The sequence below is a fragment of the Esox lucius genome, chromosome 22 (genome assembly GCF_011004845.1).
Source record: "Esox lucius isolate fEsoLuc1 chromosome 22, fEsoLuc1.pri, whole genome shotgun sequence".
In the NCBI taxonomy this organism is placed as follows: domain Eukaryota; kingdom Metazoa; phylum Chordata; class Actinopteri; order Esociformes; family Esocidae; genus Esox; species Esox lucius.
The window spans coordinates 7,214,074-7,240,267 of NC_047590.1; the positions used below are offsets into that span (position 1 = coordinate 7,214,074).

At 46.6% G+C, this 26,194-nt stretch overlaps 1 protein-coding gene across 9 annotated transcripts; it reads left to right on the forward strand.

Moving 5' to 3' along the window:
- The first annotated feature begins 657 nt into the window (after positions 1–657).
- On the forward strand, positions 658–26,191 carry shroom2b (shroom family member 2b). 9 transcript variants are annotated; one of them, XM_034289755.1, is made up of 12 exons: positions 658–1,587; positions 5,045–5,193; positions 16,295–16,399; positions 16,697–16,714; positions 16,800–16,928; positions 17,271–19,752; positions 20,034–20,116; positions 20,607–21,296; positions 21,895–22,473; positions 23,791–23,962; positions 24,320–24,592; positions 24,928–26,191. In XM_034289755.1, the coding sequence occupies exons 1-12, from the start codon at positions 1,375–1,377 to the stop codon at positions 25,198–25,200; spliced, it is 5,166 nt and encodes a 1,721-aa protein (XP_034145646.1). In that variant the 5' UTR covers positions 658–1,374; the 3' UTR covers positions 25,201–26,191. The 9 variants fall into 9 exon arrangements, with proteins under 9 accessions (XP_034145646.1, XP_034145647.1, XP_034145648.1 ...); XM_034289756.1 differs by lacking the exon at positions 16,295–16,399 and having other exon boundaries at positions 659–1,587; XM_034289759.1 differs by lacking the exons at positions 658–1,587; positions 5,045–5,193 and adding an exon at positions 11,709–11,879.
- Positions 26,192–26,194: the final 3 nt, after the last annotated feature.

Below are 26,194 nucleotides of genomic sequence, written 5' to 3' on the forward strand. Positions count from 1 at the left end.
AAAGCATTTCTATTCAAATAAATGTAAATTGATCAGACTGAATATAACGTTTATAAAAAACAAGTGATGTAGGTTCCGGGAAATCATATCTATAACTTAGTTTAAATAATAATAATGAAAAAGCATTTTTATTCAAAACAAAAACCATAGTTATGACCCGATAAAACTTGAATCAATATAATCAACTGATATAGCTTCAGGGACAACTGCCCTACTATCAACATCCTCTAGTTTTACATTTCATTACATTAAAATAAAGTAAATTTCAATAGATCGGACACAATAAAACGTGGATCCATGTAAATAACAGATATAGTTATGAACAAGTGCCCTGGCATCAACATCTTTTTCACGTTTTCTATTTAGGACATTATTAAAAGTTTTTTTTTTAATTACATACAGTAGAAAATGTCAATAGCCCAAATAATACCCTACTGTCATCCATATAACCGACTTAGATTCAGCGACATGGGACCTAACATCAACAAGTTTCTCAATGTTTCCATTTTGGAAATAATTAATAGTTTTTTAATGCAATTCTCCACAAAACACTGTCAATAGCTGTGACACAGCATCTTACATCCATATAACCAACTGCTATTGACGTTTGTCATTGACAAGCGACAAAACAAATTCAGACGGTCCCTCAACACTCGCAGCGGAGTAAGCAGTTTTACCTACGTTTCGACTGTAAACCGTGAATATGATAGCGAAATGTAAAAACGAGGAGTGTTGCTTGTTAGCTATCATTAGCAGATTCAGAAAATTTAAGTTTATTTCTGGAATGTTTAATTAACGAGGTATTAACGATCAAAGGCTGAAACTTAATAAAAAAGCTAACTTAATCACAGTGGTTTTCATCAGACTCCGTCTTCGTTTCCAGTTCTTCAGTAGATCTGCCTTAATGTTTGCTTGTACTTTTTTTTTACTAATAGTAATAATCATGCATTTTTTATGCTTGTCAAACGTTGGATTGTTGTCCTGAAGCTTGGTTGAAAAGCGATGCGCGAGGAATCAACAAGGTATCAACTGCCTTGTAAGACTGGAAGAAGATATGTTTTCTGGTCACTGTTGATGGGGTGCGTTACTATAGTTTTAGTGATAGGGCGATTATGGCTGGGAGTCACAAAACAAGAAAAGACAGAGGACGACATTTCTTCGCCGTCTTACCAGACTAAACTAACCACAAACTGGACAAGCTGTGCGTTGTGGTTATTTATCTGCTAAGCGCATTATCGTGTCTCGAGTATGGCAGGTGTTCACATTTGGCAGGAAAATATAGTGCCAACTTTTTGGGCTTTCTCTTATATGAAAACGGGATATAACTGGTAACATTACTATTTGTCCTGGTACATCTAATATCTCTTCAACACCATGGACGTCGTCGACAAAAGAAATGAGCTGAGAATTTCAGCCAAAGGAGTCCAAGCCATCTTTAAAGCTGACCAATTCAAGGCTGCCGGGGAAGGAATGCAGGAGGACAATGATGGACATACTTTTGTAGACGTGCTGCTGTTTGGTGGTGCGCCTTGGGGATTCACTCTCCGAGGGGGACTGGAGCACCGTGAACCTCTACACATTACTAAGGTACTGTACAATCTGCATGTCGAGTTTATCTGTCTGACTGTCTAGTATTTTTCGGACTGCCTATCGAGCTACGATGAAGATGAATGAATAGGCTAATGTAGCTCAGCCTCATTGAATTGACTCATTAGTTTTAAAATATTTTTTTTTATTCTGTTGGCTGTATGCAAAGAAGTAACATAACAATAACACGGAGTTAAAAACTATTTTAGTGTATTTATTTCTCAGCTGTTATTAACATTTTCCTTTCTCCCCAATAAGGGGACACTGTTCCAAGATCGCTTTTGAGGATTTTAACTAGATCATCCTTGTACTATTATGATTGGGTAACTGCTTATATTCCATCACACTCGCACACACACATTGTTTTCTCACTGAAGTACTGTTGTGCTCATAAGTTTGCATACCCTTGGCAGAAATTGTGAAGTTTTGGCATTGATTTTAAAAATATGACTGACCATGCAGAAATTTTTTTTTTAATTCAAAGCATAGTGATCGTGAAGCCATTTATTTTCACATAGTTGTTTGGCTCCTTTTTAAATCATAATGTTTACAGAAATCACTGAAATGGCCCTGATCAAAAGCTTACATACCCTTGAATGTTTGGTCTTGTTACAGACACTAGGTGACAAACACAGGTGAAAATGGCAATTAAAATTGAATTTCCCACACCCATGGCTTTTTAAATTGTAATTAGTGTCTGTGTACACATACTCAATGAGTTTGTTAGCTCTCACATGGATACACTGAGCAGGCTAGATACTGAGCCATGGGGAGCAGAAAAGAACTGTGAAAAGACCTGTGTAACAAGGTAATGGAACTTTATAAAAATGAAAAAGGATATAATAATATATCCAAAGCCTTGAAAATGCCAGTCAGTACTGTTCTCTTGATACCAAGCCATGGTCAGGTAAACCAAAAATGTTTTCAGCCAAAACTGCCAGAAGAATTGTTTGGGATACAAAGAAAAACCCACAGGTAACCTCGGGAAAAATACAGGCTGCTCTGGAAAAAGACAGTGTGGTTGTTTCAAGGAGCACAATACGACGATACTTGAACAAAAATGAGCTGCATGGTCGAGTTGCCAGAAAGAAGCCTTTACTGCACCAATGCCACAAAAAAGCCTGGTTACAATACAACTGACAACACCTTGACACGCCTTACAGCTTCTGGCACACTGTAATTTGAAGTGACAAGACCAAAATAGAGCTTTATGGTCACAACCATAAGCGCTATGTTTAGAGAGAGGTCAACAAGGCCTATAGTGAACAGAATACCTACCCCACTGTGAAGCATGGTAGTGGCTCACTGATGTTTTAAGGGGGTGTGAACTCTAAAGGCACGGGGAATCTTATGAAAATTGATGGCAGGATGAATGCAGCATGTTATCAGAAAATACTGGCAGACAATTTGCATTCTTCTGCACGAAAGCTGCGCATGGGATGCTCTTGGACATTCCAGCACGACAATGACCCTAAACACAAGGCCAAGTTGACCCTCCAATTTTTACTGCAGAAAAATGTGAAGGTTCTGGAGTGGTAATCACAGTCTCATGACCTTAATATCATCGAGCCACTCTGGGGAGATCTCAAACGTGTGGTTCATGTAAGACAACCAAAGACTTTGCATGACTTAAAGGCATTTTGCCAAGACGAATGGGCAGCTATACCACCTGCAAAGATTTGGGGCCTCATAGACAACTATTACAAAAGACTGCATGTTGTCACTGATTCTAAAGGGGGCCATACACAGTATAAAGTACTAAGGGTATGCAGACTTTTGAACAGGGGTCATTTAATTAAAAAATTTTTTTTTTTGCCATGTTTTCTTTTACGATTGTGACATTCTTTTATGAGCTAGAGTTGAATGTGAACCCCATAAGAAATAAACGACATGTGTTTTGCCTGCTCACTCATGTTTTCTTTACAAATGGTACATCTATTACCAACTCTCCAAGGGTATGCAAACTTATGAGCACAACTGTAATTTAGCTGACCACACACCTCTCTGCATGAAAAACTCTCATTGACATTATACATTGAGTAAGCAACAATAAGCACCCTAGGAAGACAATAATTGTTGAATTATGTCCATGTTTTACATTTACTATTTTTGCCATAAGTACACCACCACCAGTCTCTTTTTTTGGGGGGTGGGGGGGGGGGGGGTCATCTGTTTTTCACACTCATCATCATAGCAGTATCAGGAACCAGTCAGGAATGCAGAAGTGAAGATATGACGCTTTGGCAGAGAGAGAGACCAGAATTGGCTCAGTGCTTCTAACCAGCAACAAGGAAGCATTACTGTGCTATTCGTTATTTGTTTCCAAGTCTTTCTCCACTCCTGAACTCCTCTATGCAGGGGAGTGAATGTGCAAACAAGTCTATTGCAACTGGTCTCAAGTTACAGGCTTGTGGTTAAATGTTTAATCAGAACTCCCAGAAAGCTGCAGTACGATTCCTCCAGATACTGAGTCTGGACCCCATGGACGCGGTATAGAACCGTGGTCACTGGCAAAGTCACATTCAGGAATTGGGATTTTTACACCATAACGCCACATTGCCTGTGTTTTTAAGCAGTTTCTTCAAACCCAGAGGGTACTAAGAAGCAATACGTATTATTCATTTTAAATGACATACTTTAGAAAATAAAAGAATTTGTGCCAGCATCTCGTGCTGTTTTTCTGACCTGCTCCTTTTGATTGTCAGTTCTATAGTCCCTGCAAATGTTGAATCAGGGGGATGTGGAGGGGGGCGGGGCTGGAGAGGTTGGAATCGTTGGACATGATAGAATGGTATTTAATGAAGTTGACCCAATGCCAGCCTGCCAGGGTGAAACAGAGGGTCCTGTCAACCAAGACTCGGAGAATGGAATGTGATACTTGTCTCCGAGACTGATAAGCCATGAAAATCCAACTGTTATTAAAAAGTGTACTTCATTAATGTCTGTTTACCCACATCACTTGATTGGGTCACAATTTTTCAGTGCCAACACTGTCTGCGGTTGTTTTAATATTCCCCTACAGAAATCGGTTGTGTACACATTTATCTGTTGCGTACACATTATAGCAGATGTTATTACCGGCATAGGGAAATGCTTGTTTTGGCCCAGAACAACTCCTCATTTATTCAAATGCAACATAAAGACCATGCATTTACAATTAAATAATTGAAATTAAATCTGATCTCTAATCCAAATGGGAGTTTGCACAGGCGTTCCAATCCAAGTAGCATGGTCCAAATTACAAAAGCACCTGTGTTTGTAATGACCTCTCATTCCCCTGGTATCTGGACTCGGCCAGAGTCTCGTCCACAGCCTTAACTGTCTGACGATGCGTAAACTGTGATGAACAACATATGAACTGTCCATGAACTATTTCCAGACTGATCTGTGAGCGCCTTATTAAAACTCCGAAACGACGCCTCACCTGAATTTGCACATTCCTGTTCCCGTGTTTCAGGTGGAGGACGGTGGCAAGGCGGCGGCGGTCTGTCTCCAGGCTGGAGATGAGATCGTCAGCATCAACACAGTTCCCCTCAGTGGATCCAGGGAGGAGGCCATCTGTCTGGTCAAAGGCTCCCACAGGACCCTGGCCCTGGTTGTCAGAAGGTAGGCCCTGATGAGGTGCCAATACACACAGCCAGGTATGATGTAGCGTAATACATTTGGCCCGTACCCAGACTCGGACTTACTGCTGGTCACATATTGGGCTATGAAGAAGTGAGGAGTGTTTGAAAGGGGTTAGTTGGCTCTTTGCAAAGACCAAACTTCAAAACTCATTAAAATAAAATTAGGAATAAAGTATGGATTGGCCTGAACCCGAAGAATATAGGAACATTCGAATTAGTGCCACACTGTTCTATTCACACAAGCAACAATACACTCTTTTAGTGCCAGAGGTATGCCGGAAGGCTCAACAAATGCGTGCGCAGCACTTTGGCCTGACCCCTGACTCGTTGTTTGCCTGGTAACTAACATCGAACAAGTGCTGTTGCTGGTGATAGTGTGATCTTTTATGGGGCAGTGAGAGATGCTGGACGGACCGATAGGACCAGTCCTCCCACTATGTGCAGTCACATATTGTACAGTCATATTGCCCCTTCGATCGAGGTTCTGACAGGTGGCTGTACTGTGCGTCTGTGAAGACAATGGGAACAGCCTCTGGGAAGGGTTAAAGTGCAACTCTAATCACCTGAACGCATAGGCCTGTGGCATCAAGTAGCAACATCAAAGTGTTGCTTGGTCAGGATCAGCCGGGGACCTTGGTTTCAAATGGAAGACTTGAACACGTCCTGATCATTACTGATCTTCAACAGAAAAAACTGTCATGGCTGTCAGTGCAAACGTCACTTAGTTTATTCAACCGCTAATTCCGTTGGGCACCCTGAACCGTAAAACAATTTGAACGAAACATTTTCACCATGATATCTACCTTGAACTGCTCCACAAACCTAACGTGTAGGGGTAGACGGCACACGTGGCTTGTATTATGTGAGCAAACAAACCCCTTGACATGACAGTTGGGGAAGGCGGCCCTGAAGGGGAAGGAATGCTCAGAACTCGGTGGCATGTTCTTCAACATTCTGGAACACATTCACAGCTAGAAGTGAAAAAGCCAGTGATGGCAAATGTCTCCTTCGTTTGTAAACAAAGAGTGTGGGGGGGGGGGGGGTTGATGTCTGTACTATTGTCTGTGCCCTTCACGTGGTTGAGCAGATACTGGTTACATATGTAAACATAGAGAATCTTTCGTTTTTGTTTATGTAGGTCTATGAGGGTATACAGTGCCTACGAAAAGTATTGCGTTACGGACATACACTCACCTGAAGGATTATTAGGAACACCTATTCAATTTCTCATTAATGCAATTATCTAATCAACCAATCACATGGCAGTTGCTTCAATACATTTAGGGGTGTGGTCCTGGTCAAGACAATCTCCTGAACTCCAAACTGGGGGTGTGGTCCTGGTCAAGACAATCTCCTGAACTCCAAACTGAATGTCAGAATGGGAAAGAAAGGTGATTTAAGCAATTTGGAGCGTGGCATGGTTGTTGGTGCCAGACGGGCCGGTCTGAGTATTTCACAATCTGCTCAGTTCCTGGGATTTTCACACACAACCATTTCTAGGGTTTACAAAGAATGGTGTGAAAAGGGAAAAACATCTAGTATGCAGCAGTCCTGTGGGCGAAAATGCCTTGTTGATGCTAGAGCTCAGAGGAGAATGGGCCGACTGATTCAAGCGAGGTATGCAGCAAAGCATTTGTGAAGCCACAACACGCACAACCTTGAGGCGGATGGGCTACAACAGCAGAAGACCCCACCGGGTACCACTCATCTCCACTACAAATAGGAAAGAGAGGCTACAATTTGCACGAGCTCACCAAAATTGGAGAGTTGAAGACTGGAAGAATGTTGCCTGGTCTGATGAGTCTCGATTTCTGTTGAGACATTCAGATGGTAGAGTCAGAATTTGGCGTAAACAGAATGAGAACATGGATCCATCATGCCTCGTTACCACTGTGCAGGCTGGTGGTGGTGTTGTAATGGTGTGGGGGATGTTTTCTTGGCACACTTTAGGCCCCTTAGTGCCAATTGGGCATAGTTTAAATGCCACGGCCTACCTGAGCATTGTTTCTGACCATGTCCATCCCTTTATGACCACCATGTACCCATCCTCTGATGGCTACTTCCAGCAGGATAATGCACCATGTCACAAAGCTCGAATCATTTCAAATTGGTTACTTGAACATAACAATGAGTTCACTGTACTGAAATGGCCCCCACAGTCACCAGATCTCAACCCAATAGAGCATCTTTGGGATGTGGTGGAACGGGAGCTTCGTGCCCTGGATGTGCATCCCACAAATCTCCATCAACTGCAAGATGCTATCCTATCAATATGGGCCAACATTTCTAAAGAATGCTTTCAGCACCCTGTTGAATCAATGCCACGTAGAATTAAGGCAGTTCTGAAGGCAAAAGGGGGTCAAACACAGTATTAGTATGGTGTTCCTAATAATCCTTTAGGTGAGTGTAATGTATAATTGAGAACAGTGCATATGTACAACAGTGTATATTTATCTATGAGAGTGTATATCAAGGTAATGTTAGTGTATATCTACATCCATGAGACTGTATGTCTATAGCGTATATCTATAGTCCTGTTTCCAAAAAAGTTTGGGATGCTGTGTAAAATGCAAATAAAAACAGAATGCAATGATGTGCAAATCATTAATTATGCATATGTAATTGAAAATAGTACAAAATCATATCAAATATTGAAACTGAGAAATTCTCTTGATTTGGAAAAAGCAACACGTTTCAAATAAAATCTTTACCACTGTGTTGAATCACCTCTTCTTTTAACATTACTCTGTAAGCATTTGGGAACTGAGACCAGTTGCTGTAGTTTTGAAAGTGAAATGAATTCCCATTCTTTCTTGATATTGGATTTGAGCTGTTCAACAGTTTGGGGTCTCCTTTGTTGTATTTTTCACTTCATAATGCACCAAATGTTTTCAGTGGGTGACAGGTCTGGACTGCAGGGAGGCCATTTTAGCACCCAGACACTTTTACTACAGATCCATGCTGTTGTAGTACGTGCAGAATGTAGTGTGGCATTGTCTTGCAGAAATAAGCAAGGCCTTCCCCCCAAAAAAAGACATTTTCTGGATGGCAGCCTATGTTGTTCCAAAACCTTTATATATTGTTCAGCATTAATGGTGTCTTCACAGATGGGCAAGCCACCCATGTCATGTGCACTAATGCACCCCCATACCATCATGGAAGCTGGATTTTGTGCGCTGATAACAAGCTGGATGATCCCTCTCCTCTTTAGCCCAGAGGACACGACATCCTTGATTCCCTAATTTCACATTTTCATTCATCAGACCACAGGACAGTTTTCTACATCGTCTCAGTCCATCTTAAATGAGCTCGGGCCCAGAGAAGGCAGCAGTGTTTCTGCATCTTGTTTATATATGGTTTCTTCTTCGCATGGTAGAGTTTTACCTTGCATTTGTGGATGCAGCGAGGTGCGCTGTGCAGCGAGGTACTGTGTTTTCCACTACAATGGTTTTCAAAAAGGAATTTTTCCTGAGCCCATGAAGTCCACTACAGAATCATGTCTGTTTTTAACATAGTGCTGCCTCGGGGCCTGAAGATCATGGCCATCCAGTATTGGGGTTTGGCCTTGTCCCTTATGTACAGAGATTTCTCTGGATTCGCTGAATATTTTAATGATTTTGTGTACCGTAGATGATGAGATCCCCAGACCCTTTGCAATTTTACATTGTGATACATTATTCTTAAATTGTTGTACTATTTGCCTGCTCAGTCTTTCACAGAGTGTTGAACCCCTCCCCATATTAACTTCTGAAAGACTCATCATCTCTGGGATGCTATTTTATACCCAATCATGTTACTGACCTGTTGCCAATTGACCAAATTAGTTGTTTTGATATTCCACCAGGTTGTTTTTTTAGCATTACACAACTTTTCAAGTCTTTTGTTGCCCCTGTCCCAGCTTTTCTGAAACCTGTTGCTATCATCAAATTCAAAGTGTGTTTATATTTTTCAAGAAACAATAACATTTCTCAGTTTTAACATTTTATATCCTGTCTTGGGTACTATTTTCCCTTGAATATAGGGTTGAAATTCTTTGCACATCTTTGCGTTCTGTTTTTGTTTACATTTTACAGTGTCCCAACTTCTTGAAAAATGTGGCTGTACATCTATAAAAGGGTTTATCTAGTGCCTTGAGAGGTGTATGTGTGTGTCAGTTGGTGTCAGTTGGTGGAGCTGACTGCTGTAACGGTGGAAGGATGCGCTGAGGCAAGATGTTGAGGTTTAAAACATTTAGTTTATTTTTTTACAGAGCCTGTGGCTGTTTTACTTAAGGAAATAAAAGTTTACCTCTTTTCGGAGCAAGAATAGTAACTAAAATAAACACACACCTACAACTATTATTCAACAGAACACAACAGGCTTCTTCCTAACGCCGTCCTTGGAGACAAGGAACTTTCTATCTTGACAGCGGCTTGGCTTCTCTCCTCTTCCACCTCCTGGCAGTGACACCTGTGCAGCTTATACAGGGAGTTAATTGGCCCTGCTTTCCCTGATAGGACTCCTGCTGGGTCCTCCGGACTACTGAAGGTGAAACTAGGTCAGGGAGGGTGGATATCTATTACCTTAAGGAGTGGATATCTACAGGGCCCATAGGGCAGTGCCCCATATGGGAAGTAAAGTGCCGTTTGGATGCCACTTGGTTGGACACGGCAGAAATATTGCCCCTGTCATAGATTTTCTTGGGGCATGTGCAAGTAGAGGGCCACTCTAAGGGCAGAGAGAGAGAAGGATGTCAGGTTCTGAAACATGGGTGAACTTTAGCCCACTTTGCCCCACTCTCTGTCCTCTGCAGTCTCACTCTATGTCCTCTGCAGTCTCACTCTATGTCCTCTGCAGTCTCACTCTCTGTCCTCTGCAGTCTTACTCTCTGTCCTCTGCAGTCACTCTATGTCCTCTGCAGTCTCACTCTATGTCCTCTGCAGTCTCACTCTATGTCCTCTGCAGTCTCACTCTCTGTCCTCTGCAGTCTTACTCTCTGTCCTCTGCAGTCTTACTCTCTGTCCTCTGCAGTCTCACTCTCTGTCCTCTTGAGACTCACACTCTGTCCTCTCTAGTCTCAGACTCTGTCCTCTCTAGTCTCACTCTCCGTCCCCTTCACACTAACTCTCTGTCCTTTTCAGTCTCACTGTTTGTCCTTTTCAGTCTCACTCTCTGTCTTCTGCAGTGTCCCTCTGTCCACTCTGTCCTGAATTTCACGGTTTTATTACTCAGAAATGTTACCCTTTCACTGCCAAATGACAATATAACCTGACACTATATGACCATTCAGAGTTCATCCCAGCCTGGGCACATGCATTGTGTCATTGCGCCTTATTGAACACTGTAGCAGTATTTCAGGCTATCGTATTGAGTCGTGTGGCGCACACCAGCTGGTCCATGAGTCCGTTGGAGATAGGACCGGGTGGAAAAAGGGGAACCAGTTTGTGTGTGAGTGTGGCCTATCATTCACACAAAGAAAGCCTGTGGGGGAGCAGGGGCCATTGTTACTGGGGGAGCAGGGGCCAGCCAGCGCTCTGTCCCAGGGGCTTTGTCTGAATTCCAGTGTCCTGACAGTGGTTGTGTTGCTGGGTCTGTCAGTGAAGGCCAGGACAGAGACGGCTGGGGCTGGTAAGGACTCCTACCCCTTCACTGGATGTGAAAACATAATAGTTTGTGTGTGTGTTTGTGCGTGGACGTGTGCTTTGGAAGACCATGGCCAGCCCGCAGAGCTGAGGTGTTTCGGCACCACCATTCCATTCTAATGACCACGTGCTGCTGTAGAATGCGTGCAGACTAATCTGGGGGGAATTCCTTCAAGGCCGTGTGTTTAAGATAAACACCCTCAGACAGTGGGGGCCGATGATGGATCAGCTGATTGACTTAGGCATCTGTCCAGTAATGAATTTATCCTCATTAAAATGATCACACCTCTGTATTGGATTCTGCTCATGGACTAGACCATTTGCAGTCTTGCCTGTAACACAGGACCTTTGAATTCGCTGAACCTTCAGTGCTCTTTGAAACTATTTTGAATACCCCGACGAGTGTCTGTATTTTATGTATCGAGTCATGTCCTCAGGGTTTGTGTTAAAGGAAGTGTGCTGTACTGTAAACTCGTGTCTCGTTGTGTCACACTGGGTTCCCGCTGACTGGCTCTAGCACCATAAAGCCTGAATCCTATTACAGCCTGCAAAGCCTCGGTACTCGGGCGTGAACTCACTACGCTCAGAGGGAGCGCAGTAGTGCACACTGCCTGGCGTGTGGATTGGTTGTTTTGTATCATGTAAAATCCCTAGTGAACCACTACGAGGCAGCGTGCTTTATTTCCGGCGTAATCACGACGTTTGAGGGGCATCCGGATAATACCGTGAAATGTTGACTGCTTTTAAAAGCCCTGTAGATTTAGTACACCCCCCCCCCACCCCCCCACCCACCCCCCCCCCCCCACCCGCTCCCCCCGCTCAATGGGGAAAGTGGAATGTTCCGCCAGGTTGCCTAGGTGAGTTGTCACCGCTTGGTGAGATAGGCTGTCCCACTAGAGTCCATTGTTTTTGTCAGCTCCGCTGTGGGAGGGCAGTGTAGTCAAACAGGGACAGCTAGGGGCGTGGGGGTTGGTTGATATTGTACCTTGACAGGCCTACATTGAGAGAGTAAGAACGGGACTTCGCTGAACACGTCTGTTTCCAGGTATGCATTTCTCTGACTTTCACTTTGGTGTGCGTGTAGATGTGAGACAGCTGACAGTGGCCTAGCATGTCTGTTTGAGTGTTTTAGAATGTTTCAAAGCTAACTAACTGATGGTGTGTGTTGCAAAATAGCAGTTGCTAAAGTCTTTTTTTTTTATTTTTTTATCTGTCATATTTAATGAAAAGGGTGTAATGTTTACAGCCAAAATAAGACTTTCCACTTCTGACCTTCCTGTTCAAAGGCAGCCCGTCTCCTGAACTTTCTGTGTAAACCATCCTAAAGGGCATCTCACAGCCAAAACCAAACGTGTCAGGAGGGAATGATAGATCCTGTTTTGTTTATTAAGTCAGACAGGGAGGGACCTCTCCTCAGTCACAGCCCTGGATAAACATAGCCACTGACATGACAGCGATGACCTCCCCTAAAATCTCCACCGCCACTCCTACACAAAGGCACAGTGTTCCTCTCCTGGCAGAGCTTTCACTCTGAGGCCAACGCTTGATATTTCTGGGGTGACGTCATCAGATCCATGTTAGGACTTAAGCCATCAGTTTACCTGCTTCCAGATGTCTGTTCAGAGTACTGGCTGTAGGTAAAACCCTCCTCCCCAGGACCAGCACAACATACCACTAGTTGACAGGCTGGTGTTTGAACACTGCGGGAACTAAGCAGCCTGTAGTTTGGTTTTGGGGCCTGATGCTGAGGTGTCCTTTCTCTCGCCGGCCGATAAGCCCAGCTGTGATTACGCCGGCATTTTCTATTGTGCCGCCTGTTTCATTCAGCTCCCATTTACATACCACACAAGCACCAGACAGAGCTGGGCTCAGTGGTCTGAGACTATACTAGGGCAGGGCTGAGACTATACTAGGGCAGGGCTGAGACTATACTAGGGCAGGGCTGAGACTATACTAGGGCAGGGCTGAGACTATACTAGGGCAGGGCTGAGACTATACTAGGGCAGGGCTGAGACTATAGTAGGACAGGGCTGAGACTATACTAGGGCAGGGCTGAGACTATACTAGGGCAGGGCTGAGACTATACTAGGGCAGGGCTGAGACTATACTAGGGCAGGGCTGAGACTATACTAGGGCAGGGCTGAGACTATAGTAGGACAGGGCTGAGACTATACTAGGGCAGGGCTGAGACTATACTAGGGCAGGGCTGAGACTATACTAGGGCAGGGCTGAGACTATACTAGGGCAGGGCTGAGACTATACTAGGGCAGGGCTGAGACTATACTAGGGCAGGGCTGAGACTATACTAGGGCAGGGCTGAGACTATAGTAGGACAGGGCTGAGACTATACTAGGGCAGGGCTGAGACTATACTAGGGCAGGGCTGAGACTATACTAGGGCAGGGCTGAGACTATACTAGGGCAGGGCTGAGACTATACTAGGGCAGGGCTGAGACTATACTAGGGCAGGGCTGAGACTATAGTAGGACAGGGCTGAGACTATAGTAGGGCAGGGCTGAGACTATAGTAGGGCAGTGCTGAGACTATACTAGGGCAGGGCTGAGACTATACTAGGGCAGAAACTATACCTGGTTCTGTTCAGAGTGGTTCTCCTATCCAGCGGCGATACAATAGTTGTATTCTATTCACAGTCACTTATTTTCACTGGTTATCTAGACCAGCCAGAATGTTTCTACTCTTCAAAATGTTTACTGTGATTGATTGTGTCTAAGGACATGCTACACTTTGCTTAGTGTACATATATCAACTGCCAACCCCTTGACCTTTTGGTATGCTTAAGTTGGGGAGTATCGGTCAATGAATCTTCTTCTTTTGACTGCAGAACCAAACAATCTCTACTAGCCCTTTTCCCTCTCTGTCTGATTTAGATGGGATGTTTAATTTAAGTATTTTGATGCCTGGGTCTTGGCTTTCTGCCAAGCAATGTAATTGTGGTGTTCACTAAGAACTCTCTCAATTTTATTTATTTTTCTCCTAAAATTCAACTGTTGTTCATTTGTCACTACAGATCTAGTCATAGTTTATGAAAGTTATAAAATGTCTTCTGAACATGGCGACAAAGCCCACTGTCAGCTAATCGGCTTCCTCAAAATGTTCACACTACTCTTTATTTGAAGCTGGGTACAGAACAGATCAGGTCATTGGTATTGTGTCCGTGTGACAATGACTAATATAGACAGTGTGTGAGTGCTGAGGCAAGCAATCTTACTTTGTCAACCCCACGCAAGAGCTTTATGGGCCATGAGCCAATGGGAACGCTCCAAAGACTAGATTACACCAAGGACACTGGTCTCGTGGCCCCTCCCCTCCCTGAGGTAAATCCCCCATTATCCCTTAGGAAATCTCCTATTGACCACAACACAGAGTGGAGTATACACACTTGCTGGAACCAAACCAAGCTGTAGTGCCAATCGGTGTCCGTGCGTATGTGTATGTGCCTGTGTGTACCTGCGTGTGTGTGTGTGTACGTGTACATAGCGCACAGGGAGTGGACAGACTCAGAACAACTCACGAGTGTGGACGACTTCAGTGCTCAGAGAGCTCCTTGGTCAAAGTAGCTGTAAGATCTGACCGGAGGTGTCTGGAGAAGTGTCTTGTTTGTCACTTAAGGTGTCTGGAATGTACCAGAGTAGGATGGAGAGAAGTCACTGTCAGCCTGCTGCGTCTTTGCTCTGAGGCTGTTCTTATTGCCAACGAAAGAACTTGAATGTACATCTAAAATGCCACGGGAAGACTGCTAATTTTCTCGGGGTAAGTTTTTATTTGATTCCTTCCTTGGGCCATTGAGTTTCTCACTCCCATCCATCTCCTTAAGATGCCTGATCACCCTCATGAATTAAGTTTCACTAAATTAATTTTGTTGTTGGTTTGAAATGTTAACACACTCTGTGTGTTCCCAAAGCTTCTCTACTAGATGCATTCTGACTTTCAGAACGCTAACCCTATGCACCACAGTCTCCTGTTTTCCGACTGATCAGCCCAGATATCCGCTCCCAGTTGGGTGAGCTAAGCTACTGTTTGTTTTCAAATGCGGCGTTTTCGCTGAAACCAGAAGGGGGCTATTTCTGAAACTGGGTCCTCCTCCTCCCCTCTGAGATATCTGTGGCAGTTCAGCTGTAGCCCCGACAATAAGGACTCCTGACTAGAAGGCCCATTTGCATTTCTATTGTGAGCTCTGTTAGGGCAGCTTAGTGCATTCCAATGTCAGGACCACTGATTGAAGGAGGGAGGGGGAGTGAGGGGGGTTTGTGTGTGTGTGTGTCCATGACACATTCCCTTTTTTTAATGGTTCTCATTGAGGAGCAGGGCTTCTCAGGTTACCCTTCACCTCCCTCTTTTAAATTAGCTTGACTCAGTGAGCCAAGTGCCTGAACTTTTGGAAGATCGCCAACACTGATGTCCCGATTCAGACTGGGCTCCTTTGGGGTTTTCTGCCAAGCAAAATACATCTTCACATTCCTTTGGCCCCACGATGGAATGTAGGAGTCTGGTATCGTAGATCAGAGGTTAAGGATTTGAGTGGGTGGTTCTTAGCCTTGCGCTTAAATCTCTAGGCCACAATATGTCTCTGTTGTCTTCTGTCTGTGCCAACTAGGTGTGGGTCACAGGGGGAAGCAAAGGGACTGTAAGTTGCCCTTCGGCGTTGCACGGTCCATGTTCTTACCAGAGCTACACTGGGTCCAAGCAAGCTAAAACGAACACTTAAAAGTACTTGAAAGATTGAAGTATAACTTGACTGAGGCTTGCGTTGGGGGAGACGTGGGCATGGACATGTTGCAGTGTGAAACAACTGATCTCATCTTTCTAATGGAGTTAAAGGCTGAGCCCCCGCCCACACCGTGCTGGTTAAAGTCGCGGGATCGTCGTGTCGCCCTGCACCCACACGTCCGTGGGATCAACGCCCCGGGATCCCCAACAACTGCAGTTCCCTGTTTCCAGGGGAAATGGAACGAAAGCTTGTTCGCTGGTTTTTCTGCTTTGTGATGTTAACCCTTCCCACACGGTTAATGGACTCTTTGAACAGGGCGTTTTGTTTGTGGAAACACCTGTTGCGTTAGGTTACGCCCACCATTGTCTCCCGATGTGTATTATAATACAGACGGCCTAGGTTAAAGGTGTTTTCCATTATTTCTCGGTGTTGTACGAAATAACAAACACGTCTGATGCAGCTAAAGTGTCTGAAGCAATTTTAATAGGTCTCTACTGTGGGACTGGCGTCACTTTGTGTTGATCTCTTGATTCTTGAGCTGTTTGTTGCCGTCTTCAATTAAGCACTTACTGTTTCCTCCAATCAGGTGTCTTACTGTTTCCTCCAGAAGGGCGTGCACAGTTCTCATTGCTCAGTCAACCGATAGCATAGCGAGGATGCTGACCATTGATTGGTTGCCAGATTTTTTTTTTACGATGCAATATGTGTTCCTCCTCCCTGCCGCCCTCCCAGGAATATGAAAACGGTGGACATCGTTTCACAGACCACAATGCCATCTGACACTGACATGCATGTGGCCCGGAACTTTCTCACCAAGATACTACGAAGTTCTATGAGGTATTGTGGAAAAGCCACCTCCTCCAGCTCCACTGGCCGTCCCAAAGCGCTCCTTCAGCGATCCCTTGTGACGTTTCGATGTTTGAACCCGATTCCCAGTCAGCTATTAAACGTCCCCCCCACGGCATCCTGGCTTCCAGCCCTATGTGGTCTGTGATGTAACCCCCGGCCGCACCAAGCGTCTCGTCGGCTCACATCCACAGTTACTTGTCTTAGCTCACATCCTCTGCGTGTTGAATGTAAAAGACAAACATTTCTCACTTGTCCTCTTTCTCTCCCCCCCATCATGCAAATCAGAAAGAACCGCTTCAAGGGGTGAGGTTGACAATGCAAATCATTGCTGCTCCTATAGCATTCTTTTTTGGATAGCTTGCATGCCAATAGTATGATTTCCTTGTAGGAGTAATGAAACCGCCTCCTGGCCCCAATCATGGCAGCCCTCCAGGTTCACAGAAGACCACCGCGGAGCCACGGAGAGGTACGAGGAGCCTCCAGACACTCCTGTATGTCAGGTGAACCATGAAATGAGGTGAGCTTCTGGAATAACCAAGGACCTCTTACCTTGTCCCAATGCCACCCAGAGAATGGCCTTCCCCATGATCATCAAATATCCTAGAGAATGTGTATGACCTCAGAGTGTTGACGTGACTAGGTAGTCATTTAATCTCATGAAAGGTGTGTAGTTATTTTTCAGAAATTACTGCAGTTGCAATCTCCACTCACCACTGAATATAAAAATATTAAAATTGGTCAGTTAGCTACAAACTGGCAAAAAAAGAAAGAAAATGAGCTGTTTTCAGTGCAAGTTACTTGTTTCCTTTGCTAATTTCGTCCTCAATTATAACCCGCTTATCTGGATATTTATTTCCAGTGCATCCACAACAGACCTCTCAAGCTGCGAGGATCACAACCTAGACCTGCGGCAGATATCCAGCCAGTTCATCTCTGTGCGGAAAATGGAGAGAGTAGAGAGGCCCTCACGGCCGTACCCCTCAGCGTGCGTCTCCCCCAGCTGGTACCGCAGCAGCGCCGAGCCTTCCTCCGTCGGTAAAGGCTCCGCTGGGAAGAGAGACTCGGCCTTCAGCTGTCTGTCCTCCAGCAGCCCTCCCCCGGAGTCGGCTCCACCCCTAGCCGGCACTGAGGGTAGCATGTTCTACAAGGGGCTCCAGACTCAGAGCAGCGAGGTGGCGAGGCAGGCCCCCAGCAGGCATCTGCAGCTCCCTCAGGGGATCGCGGGCTGGGAGAGCCCCGGGACAGTCCCGGAAGAGCAGCCTGGTTCCCGTTACTCGAGCTCGGGCTCCGCCCATGGCAGCAGGTCACACATAGGGCCCGTGTGGCACGTCCCTGAGAGGAGAACGGCGGCCCCGTCTCCTCCCCCCCCGCCCCCTCCCCTTCGCAGTGACAGTTTCGCTGCCACCAAGGTGTTCCCGGCATACACCGAGGGGCCTGGGGCCCCTCTACGCGGTCAGGTGAAGGTCCAGGGCCGAGGTGGGGACAAGCTGGCTGAAGGCCCAGAGAGCAACGCCTACAGGGTCCCTGGATACCATATCGCTCACTTGTCTCACGTTGAGAAAGCACCAGAGGCCAGGCGCGGTTACATCCAGCCGTGCGGTAAAGAATTCCCTCTCCGAGACGTTCCGGCTGGGGCGCCTGACTACAACCACAACCAGCTACACCTCCAGAATAAACTGTTTTCCCTGTCTAGCCAGGACGTGAGACAGAGTCAGTCGTCTTTGCCCAGCCACCAGAGGCAGTACAGCGATGAAAGCCCGTTCTACCTGCAGTCCAGAACCGCGCCGCACCCGCCGAAGCCTCAGAGTGTCGGGAGCTACTACCGGAGCCTCCAGGAGCTCCCGACAGACCTCTTCAACGGTCGTAACCAGGTGAAGTCGTCCACCGCTTCCCTGTCCAGCTCCACCATCGACCAGAACCACGACAGTGCAGGACAAATCAGGTATTACTGCATCACAACCAAGCAGCCAGACCAACCTGAGGGCCACGCTAGACCCGGTAAAGCAGAGGTGTGGAGGAATGACACAGAGCTAGCTAAAGCGACCAAAGACAGGGGCTCCGTCAGTTCCTCCCATAACAACAGGGTGAAGTATCCTCTACCTCCTCAGTCTCAAACTCCTCACCCCGACTGCAACAGCAAGGAGCGGAACGGACACTCCAAACCGGCCAGCAGTCTGATATACGAGCACAAAACCTCAACGTCCTCGTCTTGGTCTGGTAAATGTATCACAGAGGAGAGAGGAGAGCGGAGTGAGGGACGGAGACCTTCTTCAGAGGCCCATCTTAGAAGGTCTTGCTCTCCCAGTCCACCCAAAGTCCACCAGACAGCGCCGCTGAGAGGCGCGGACCCACAGGTCTGTCTGGACATCCATAAGATCTCCCCGAAAAAGACCCCCATGCTCCACAGTCTGGCTCAGGACGGAGGGAGTCCGGCTGAGAGGAAGCCTCCAGCTACGACGCCATCGGCGTCCAGCGACGGGGGCACCACCCACCATGAGGCCTCAGCGGACGGCACGGCAGCGGGCAGGCTGGCGAGACGGAGCGACCGCTACGCCACCACCCTCCGCAACGAGATCCAGCTGAAAAGGGCCCAGCTCCAGAAGAGCCGGAGTGCCGCCACCCTGAGCTGCCCCAGCGAGACCGAGGAGCAGGACAGTCACACAGACCTGGGGGCATGGAGGTCTAACGAGGCGTCCACCTTCTCCTCTGAAGGCTCCTCCTCCTACAAGGACCACCTGAAGGAAGCGCAGGCTCGAGTCCTCCAGGCAACCTCCTTCAGGAGAAGAGACCTGGAACCTTCCGGGTCAGGGTTGGAGGCCTCGTTAACCAAACCCGACGGACACGTTGTCTCACGCATCGGCAGCCGCAAGCGCTTCCCTCTAAACAAGAGGATCCACTCTTTCTCTGAGCCGGACAAGATCAACACGCTGGGGGTTGACAGGGAGCGTTCTGGTGGAACACCAGGGTCATTCGTGGACCGGCGCAAGTTCTTTGAAATGGCTGCTAAACCGGCTTTCTCCAAACCCATCCCGGCCTTACCCAATCCTGGCCAGCAGAACTCCAGCACAGGGGGCCACGGCGAGGGCAAGGGCAGAGGAAGAGCCCAATCAGGGGATACTGAGGGGGACCATCGCTCAGATCGGCAGGCCCAGCTAGAGCAGCAGAGACTGGGGACCTTCGCTGAGTACCAGGCCACGTGGGGCATGCAGGGGAAAACTCCGGACACAAAGACCCAGGGGAGGTATCACTCTGCTGAAAACATCCTGGACCAGGGAACAGAGATGCCTGCCTGTATCCATGAGAGGTCCCGCTCATCTCCCTCGGCTGACTTCGGTGGAAAGGTGATGGGTGTTTCCACGGTTACTCTTACTGGAGTGGCAGTTGGGTGACTGGAATGATATCTTTTTTACATTAACAACATTAACATTATGTGTACAGTTACAAGACAAAGCGAAAAGAAAACAGTATGTTTTGTAGAGAAGTTTGTTTCTAGATACAAAAGGCATTGTGTATTATACATAGAAAATGTGTGTGGAACAATATAACCACCTTGTTTTGCACCTTTTGATAATATACTTGCACGGACCCATTGTCATTCCGTGTGTTCCTGACTCTATTCCAGAATAAGCCTGTGCCATGGACAGATTCTGTTGAAAACCCGTATCTGGATTATAAACAGGACCAGCATGGAAGTTCTACCACCAGGTAAGCATTCCCCCAGGTTCTTGTTCCGCCTGTTGTTCCCAACACTAGTTTCAGTGTCCTACTTCATGACAGAATCTATATTTCCCCAAATCATTAATCCACTATAACGTTTGCACTTTTGTTAGAACCCAGTTGGTGGCGCTAGCTATCTCTTACCCTGTTGACATTGCTGTAACCTACTTCCATGTCTATCTGAGTGTGTGCAATAACAACGATAGCAGGTTTGACAGGGGTTTGTGGTGATCAGGGTCTGAAAAGGAAAGGATACAGCAAAAGTTGTGAACACATTCTGGTTTGGTCACAGTCTACTCAGGTCTCATCTATGCAGTGGCTTGCAGAATGTCATGGAAATTGCTGTTTGAAAGATTGAAATGCAAAATTAACTGGAATAACAGTTTTCTTTCTCCACCGTGTTTCTCATGCACAATAAGATCTGAATTATCATTATAAGTGCTTGGGTATTTCCTGATATTTGACTGTTCCTCAACAGAGAGCAGAGTGAGAGCGGAGACGGAGGGCAATCGTCCCGGCAGCATCAGTTCCCACAGCCTCCACAGCCGTCTATTCCAAGACTGACCGACTCCCAGTCCCACTGTGACAGCAGCGACGTGGCCACCCCCACACTCCTCCCACACCCCTCTGACCACACGCGCAAAACTGACCCCACGGGCCCCGCCCACGCTCCCCCTCCGTACCCTCCCGACCACACCCGCAGCTCTGTCTCTGGGCGTCCGCATGCACCACCCGCTGCCGGTCCCCTGAATGCAGGCCTCGTTGCGCCTTCGTGGTCACCCCAGGGCCTGGAGGCCTCACCAACCACATCCTCCAGCTGTGGACACTCCGCCCAGGAATTTGTGCCTGGCTCACACTCCCACCAGACTGACCCGGTGGAGGCGCCGTCCAGCAGCTCTCGCCCCGACACAGAGCTGTATCCTGCCCCAAAGCAAGCCTCCGCCTGGCCCCGCTCTCCCTCCCCTGGTGGCACCGCTCGACTGAACACAGAGGAGGAGAAAGAGGAGGTGGCAGCAGATTCATCCTCCCCTGTCCACCCCCACCAGTCTGCCAGTCTACTGGTTGCCTCTTCAGATGGGACTCGTTGTGCGTCTCCTCGGCTACCTCCTCCGACGCTGACGGACCAGCCCCCCATCCCTCGGTCAACGCAGGATGAAGCACAGGGCAGGTAAGCAGCTTAACTGGCATTCTTAGGTCTCTTCGCGGTCTCCTGCACTCCCTTTCGGACTTAAAACCTGGCTCACCACCCACTGTTTTCCTGTGGTGTTTCCTTTCTGTAGCTTGCAGCTGAAGGCCAGTGTGTTTGTTTATTGTAGACCAGGACTAGCAGGGTGTGGAACATGATCTGGAATGAATGACGACACACCGACACAGACCAGAAAGAAGTTGTCTTTAATCTTTTGTGTGAATTTACAATTTCCCCTGTCCTTGGACTTGAGCTGCTCAGCACCGGGGCAGTATTGTGGACACAGTAGCCAGGACTTTGAGCATGGAGACTGAGTTGTTATTGTTCATATGTCTGACTGATCGTTCAGTGGATGCCGCTGCTCCCTTTAATTAGAATTTCCTCAGTCTTTCCACTGTCGTTCTGCGATTTAGTGACTCACTCAGGTTTCAACAAGCTACTCCTGACCTGATGCGTTTTCTGTTTCAGTAGACTGAGCAGAGAAGTAGGTATTTCATGGATTCTGAGCTGTGAACCATTTTGGATAACTCTGAAACTAGCAACGACTTGTCATCAAAACAGATTCTGTCGTCCATTTCAGGTCAGAGAACAGGACTGACAAGGGGATGGAGATCGGTGGTGGTGTGAAGAAGGTTCCTGTGAAGATCGTCCACTCTGAGAGCCCCACAGAGAGAGAAAACCGACAGTATCTGTTGAACAGTGATGCAAATTGGGCCCCTGGAAGTTTTGAGGGGCCCAAACTTCCCTGGCCCCAACAGACCAGCCTTCCTTCCCATGAGCCCCAGCCCTATTCCCTATTCTGTGCCTACACCCCCTCCATACACAAGGACACCCCCAGCGTTCCTAACCCCAGCATATCCGCAAAAGAGGTCCTGTCCCTGGGACCTTCCCAGACCAACGGCACCTCCTGTAACTCGGGTCTCCAGCAACAGCCACCGAAGTGTTGCTCCGAGGAGGATGCGAAGAGGGAGGAGCTAGCGAGAGACATCATGGACAAGGACAAGTCTCTGGTGGACATCTTGGACCAAAGCAAGATGAAGACCACCATGGATCTGATGGAGGGCATCTTCCCCCGGGGGGACCGCATCCTGGACGCAGCGCACCAGAGAAGAAAGGTCTCCCCCAAGCGGGGTTTACCACCCAGAAGTTCAGAGGACAGGTAAACTGATTGGGAATGGGACACAGCGGTCCGGAAAAGGATTACAGTCTTTGAAATCAGGACAGTTAACCACACATTTATTGAGCTAGTAGTGACAACAATCATATAGATTGTGTATCGGTCATTGGACAGGCGGGTGTCTGACAGGGGTGCTTTGTCTAGTAGCACTGTAGCAACGCCTCAGGGTGGATCGTGGGGCCTTGTCAGCTCAACTGTGGTGGTTGGGAATGTGTTCCGGCATTTCTGCTTGCTAATACTTCCTGGATGAGTGAGCTGTATGATAAGAAGCAGAACGGGTTGGCAAGGACACATTTTTAAACTCTGCTGTGGACTTGCTTCTATGAGGCAGGCCATAATTGGAAGTGGAGAAAATGTAATATTTAAACATCACAATGTTTCAGTTTCCCTAAACTTGAGGGGTTTTTTAATGAGTTAATGAACTCATTACGGTGGTGGGTTTATATTTTTTCTCATTGAGTGGATGTCTGGAGGGTAGTGTATCAAAAAACACATCTTGAGCTATTTCTTTATTTAAAGTTTGTTACTCAAATAGACAGGCGATAGATTTCTAAACACTTATCAGACTTTACAGAGATGCCCCCTGCTGGGAATATATCACATCACAGACTACAATTTTTTTTTTTTGCTTCCCATTTAACAAAACATTTAGCAACTTAAAGATGCATTCCAGGATTTTGGGCGACTGGTTGTTAAAGTGGAGCTGTTAAGCTTAAATTGTTCCCCAAAAATGGAATACTGTGTCATGTGTGTGCCGATATATGTCCCATGTCATCTCTTTGAAACGGTATGATGGTGATTCTACTTTATGGTGATAATGCAAATATAAACAATATATTACACATCCAGTTTAAAATGGACAGTTAAAAAAATATATAGAAATAATTCGCTGACTGCATTTTAACCGATTTGTTTTGCATAATAATACACAAAAACAAAATGGTTAGGAGAGGGACACCACAGATAGACAGATGATGTCCAGTTTCTTACTTTCTTAATAGCCGGGCGTCTCTGTAAAGCACTTTGTGACAACTGCTGTTGTAAAAAGGGCTTTATAAATAAATTTGATTGATTGATTGAATAGTAAAAATAATGTCTCGCTTACGTAATAATTTACGGTATTTATAAGACACTTCACATCCAAATCAAGTCACAGTAATGGTATCTAACCCACAATCCTAGATGTTACAAAGTCCACGATTTGCTGCTGATTGAGCTGCAGGACCAAAACCTACATAATATACAGTTAGTGTGAAATAAAGCCCATACAGAAGTCTGCTCTCTGTCCGTCTCTCCCAGGGGGGGAGCTGCCGTTCCAGTGGCAGCCCTGGTAACCAGCTCCTCCTACTACAGCACCTCTGCCCCCAAGGCGGAGCTGCTCAACAGGATGAAGGGCATGCAGGAGGATGAGCTGGGGGTGCTGGAGCAGGACTCTGGGGACGAACTGGACGTCAACTTGGCCAGCAAGAAGGTACAGAGAGACAGAGCCGCTTAGCCGGCGTTCGTGGAACATGGCGTCGAAAATACAGAGGTGCTGTGTATCTAGTGTGTACGTACAGCGAACCGTTTTCACCCCCTTAACACTACATAAAGGCGAGGTATGTCAATCGCTGGGCTTCAGCCCAGCTCCCAGACAGTCTGAAAGGACTTGTGGCTTTCCCCCAGCTTTAGTGCCATAAATCCCGATACTGTCAATGCTTAACTGATGTATAGTTCACCGCAGACGAACAACGGCAGTTCGGCAGCCCACCAGAACCAGGTTTCTGGAGCCCCGTGGCTGGTCTTCAGTGACGTCTACCGTGTCTCTCCTTCCTGTCGCTCTCCGCAGCAAGAGCTGATCGACAGCCTGAGCAGGAAGCTGCAGGTGCTGCGCGAGGCCAGGGAGAGCCTCCGGGAGGACGTCCAGGACAACAACGCCCTGGGGGACGAGGTGGAAGCCAGTGTGCAGAGGGTCTGCAGGCCCAACGAACTGGAGAAGTTCAAGATGTTCGTGGGGGACCTGGACAAGGTGGTCAGCCTGCTGCTGTCCCTGTCTGGCCGACTGGCCAGGGTGGAGAACGCCCTCAACAGTCTGGAGGAGGACACCACACCAGAAGAGAGGGTAGGTGTTTGGGTGGAGATGATATACTACCCACTGAATGGGACCCATTTTGGTTCATGAGCATCGCATTCTGAGTTAGTGGCAAGGGTTAGACGAATATCCAGTCTGGTCCTCATACCAACGAGGCCAACTAATCATACCCAGCTTCTAATTGGCTCATTCACCCACCCCAAATAAAATAATTGGACTATAGGTTTAAATGTATGCATTCAGTAATGTAAGTCTCTTTGGATGAAAGCATCAGCTAGGTTATCAAAATGTAAATGCAGGGTAAATGCCAACGTCTGACCTGTATTTAGTTGATCCCGGTCATTAACTTTCCTCTCTTCCCTCAGCGAACGCTGACTGAAAAGAGGAAGCTATTGATCAGACAACACGAAGACGCCAAAGAGCTCAAGGAGAACCTGGACCGGCGGGAACGCCTGGTTTACACCATCATGGCCGCTCACCTCAGCAAAGAGAGCTTGGCAGACTACAAGCACTTTGTCAAGATGAAGTCAGCCCTCATCATTGAGCAGCGCAAGCTGGAGGACAAGATCAAACTAGGGGAGGAGCAGCTCAAATGTCTGCTGGATAGCCTGTCTGTGGAGCAGAGGCTGCTGTTCTGACCGTGACCACATGAGGGCGCTGTGGGATGGCGACAGTGGCGCTGACTGGCCTTTAGATGGCCTCAGAGAGGTGCTGTGGGTCTTAGACATGGAGGATTTCCTGCGTGCTGTATGCTTTACTCGATTGACTTCTTTAAGCATGTTACATTTCAGTTCCACACTACAGGCAGGAGCTGTTGTTCTGTGCTGAAGAAAATGATTTTAAATTGATTACATTTGCTTTACTCAATGTGTTTGATTCAGGGATGGGCTCACTGTGAGTTCTACACCCCTGAAAGGATTCTACCGACTAGGCAGAACGTCAAAATTTTATATAATGTGTGTTTTGAAATACATTGTTTTTAGTAATTTATTGTAGCCTTTTAAATATGAGTTGACATTTCGGGTAAACGTACCTATAATCCTACTTTACAAAACAAATTATTCCTATTATTCTTATATTTCTATATCTGAAGTATACATTTTATGAGAAGAGGTAACTGGATTTGGTTTCTTTAAGGGACAGGGCTGGTTTGGATCAGCGGTCATAAATTATTTTCATATGTACAGTACATAAGAAGTACTTTCATAATGATAGGCATAACACATATTAAAATGAATAATAATGACAATACTGTGCATAGTAAGAGATGTGCGTGCTATATCACTCCTCTCCTCGTAACCGGGTGGTGTACCATGTTCCCTTCTTACTCTGCGTAAAGGAATTTACCTTTTCTGGTCTGTTTCATTACAAAAGTATAAAACTGCCCTTGGACAGTTGAAATCATGACCAAACACTGAGTTAGCACTTTATATTCCCAGAATCCCCCCAGTTAGGGACACGTCTCAATCATTTATTGTGCCTGAGTGTGTGCCACTACGAACACTGAGGATTTGTATTCATAGTTAAGTTGACACGCATATGTGTAACTCGAAATATTATATAAGCATACATACTGGCATTGTACTCTCACGGTCATTTGAAAACAATAAACGGTTGTTGAAATGAAAAGGT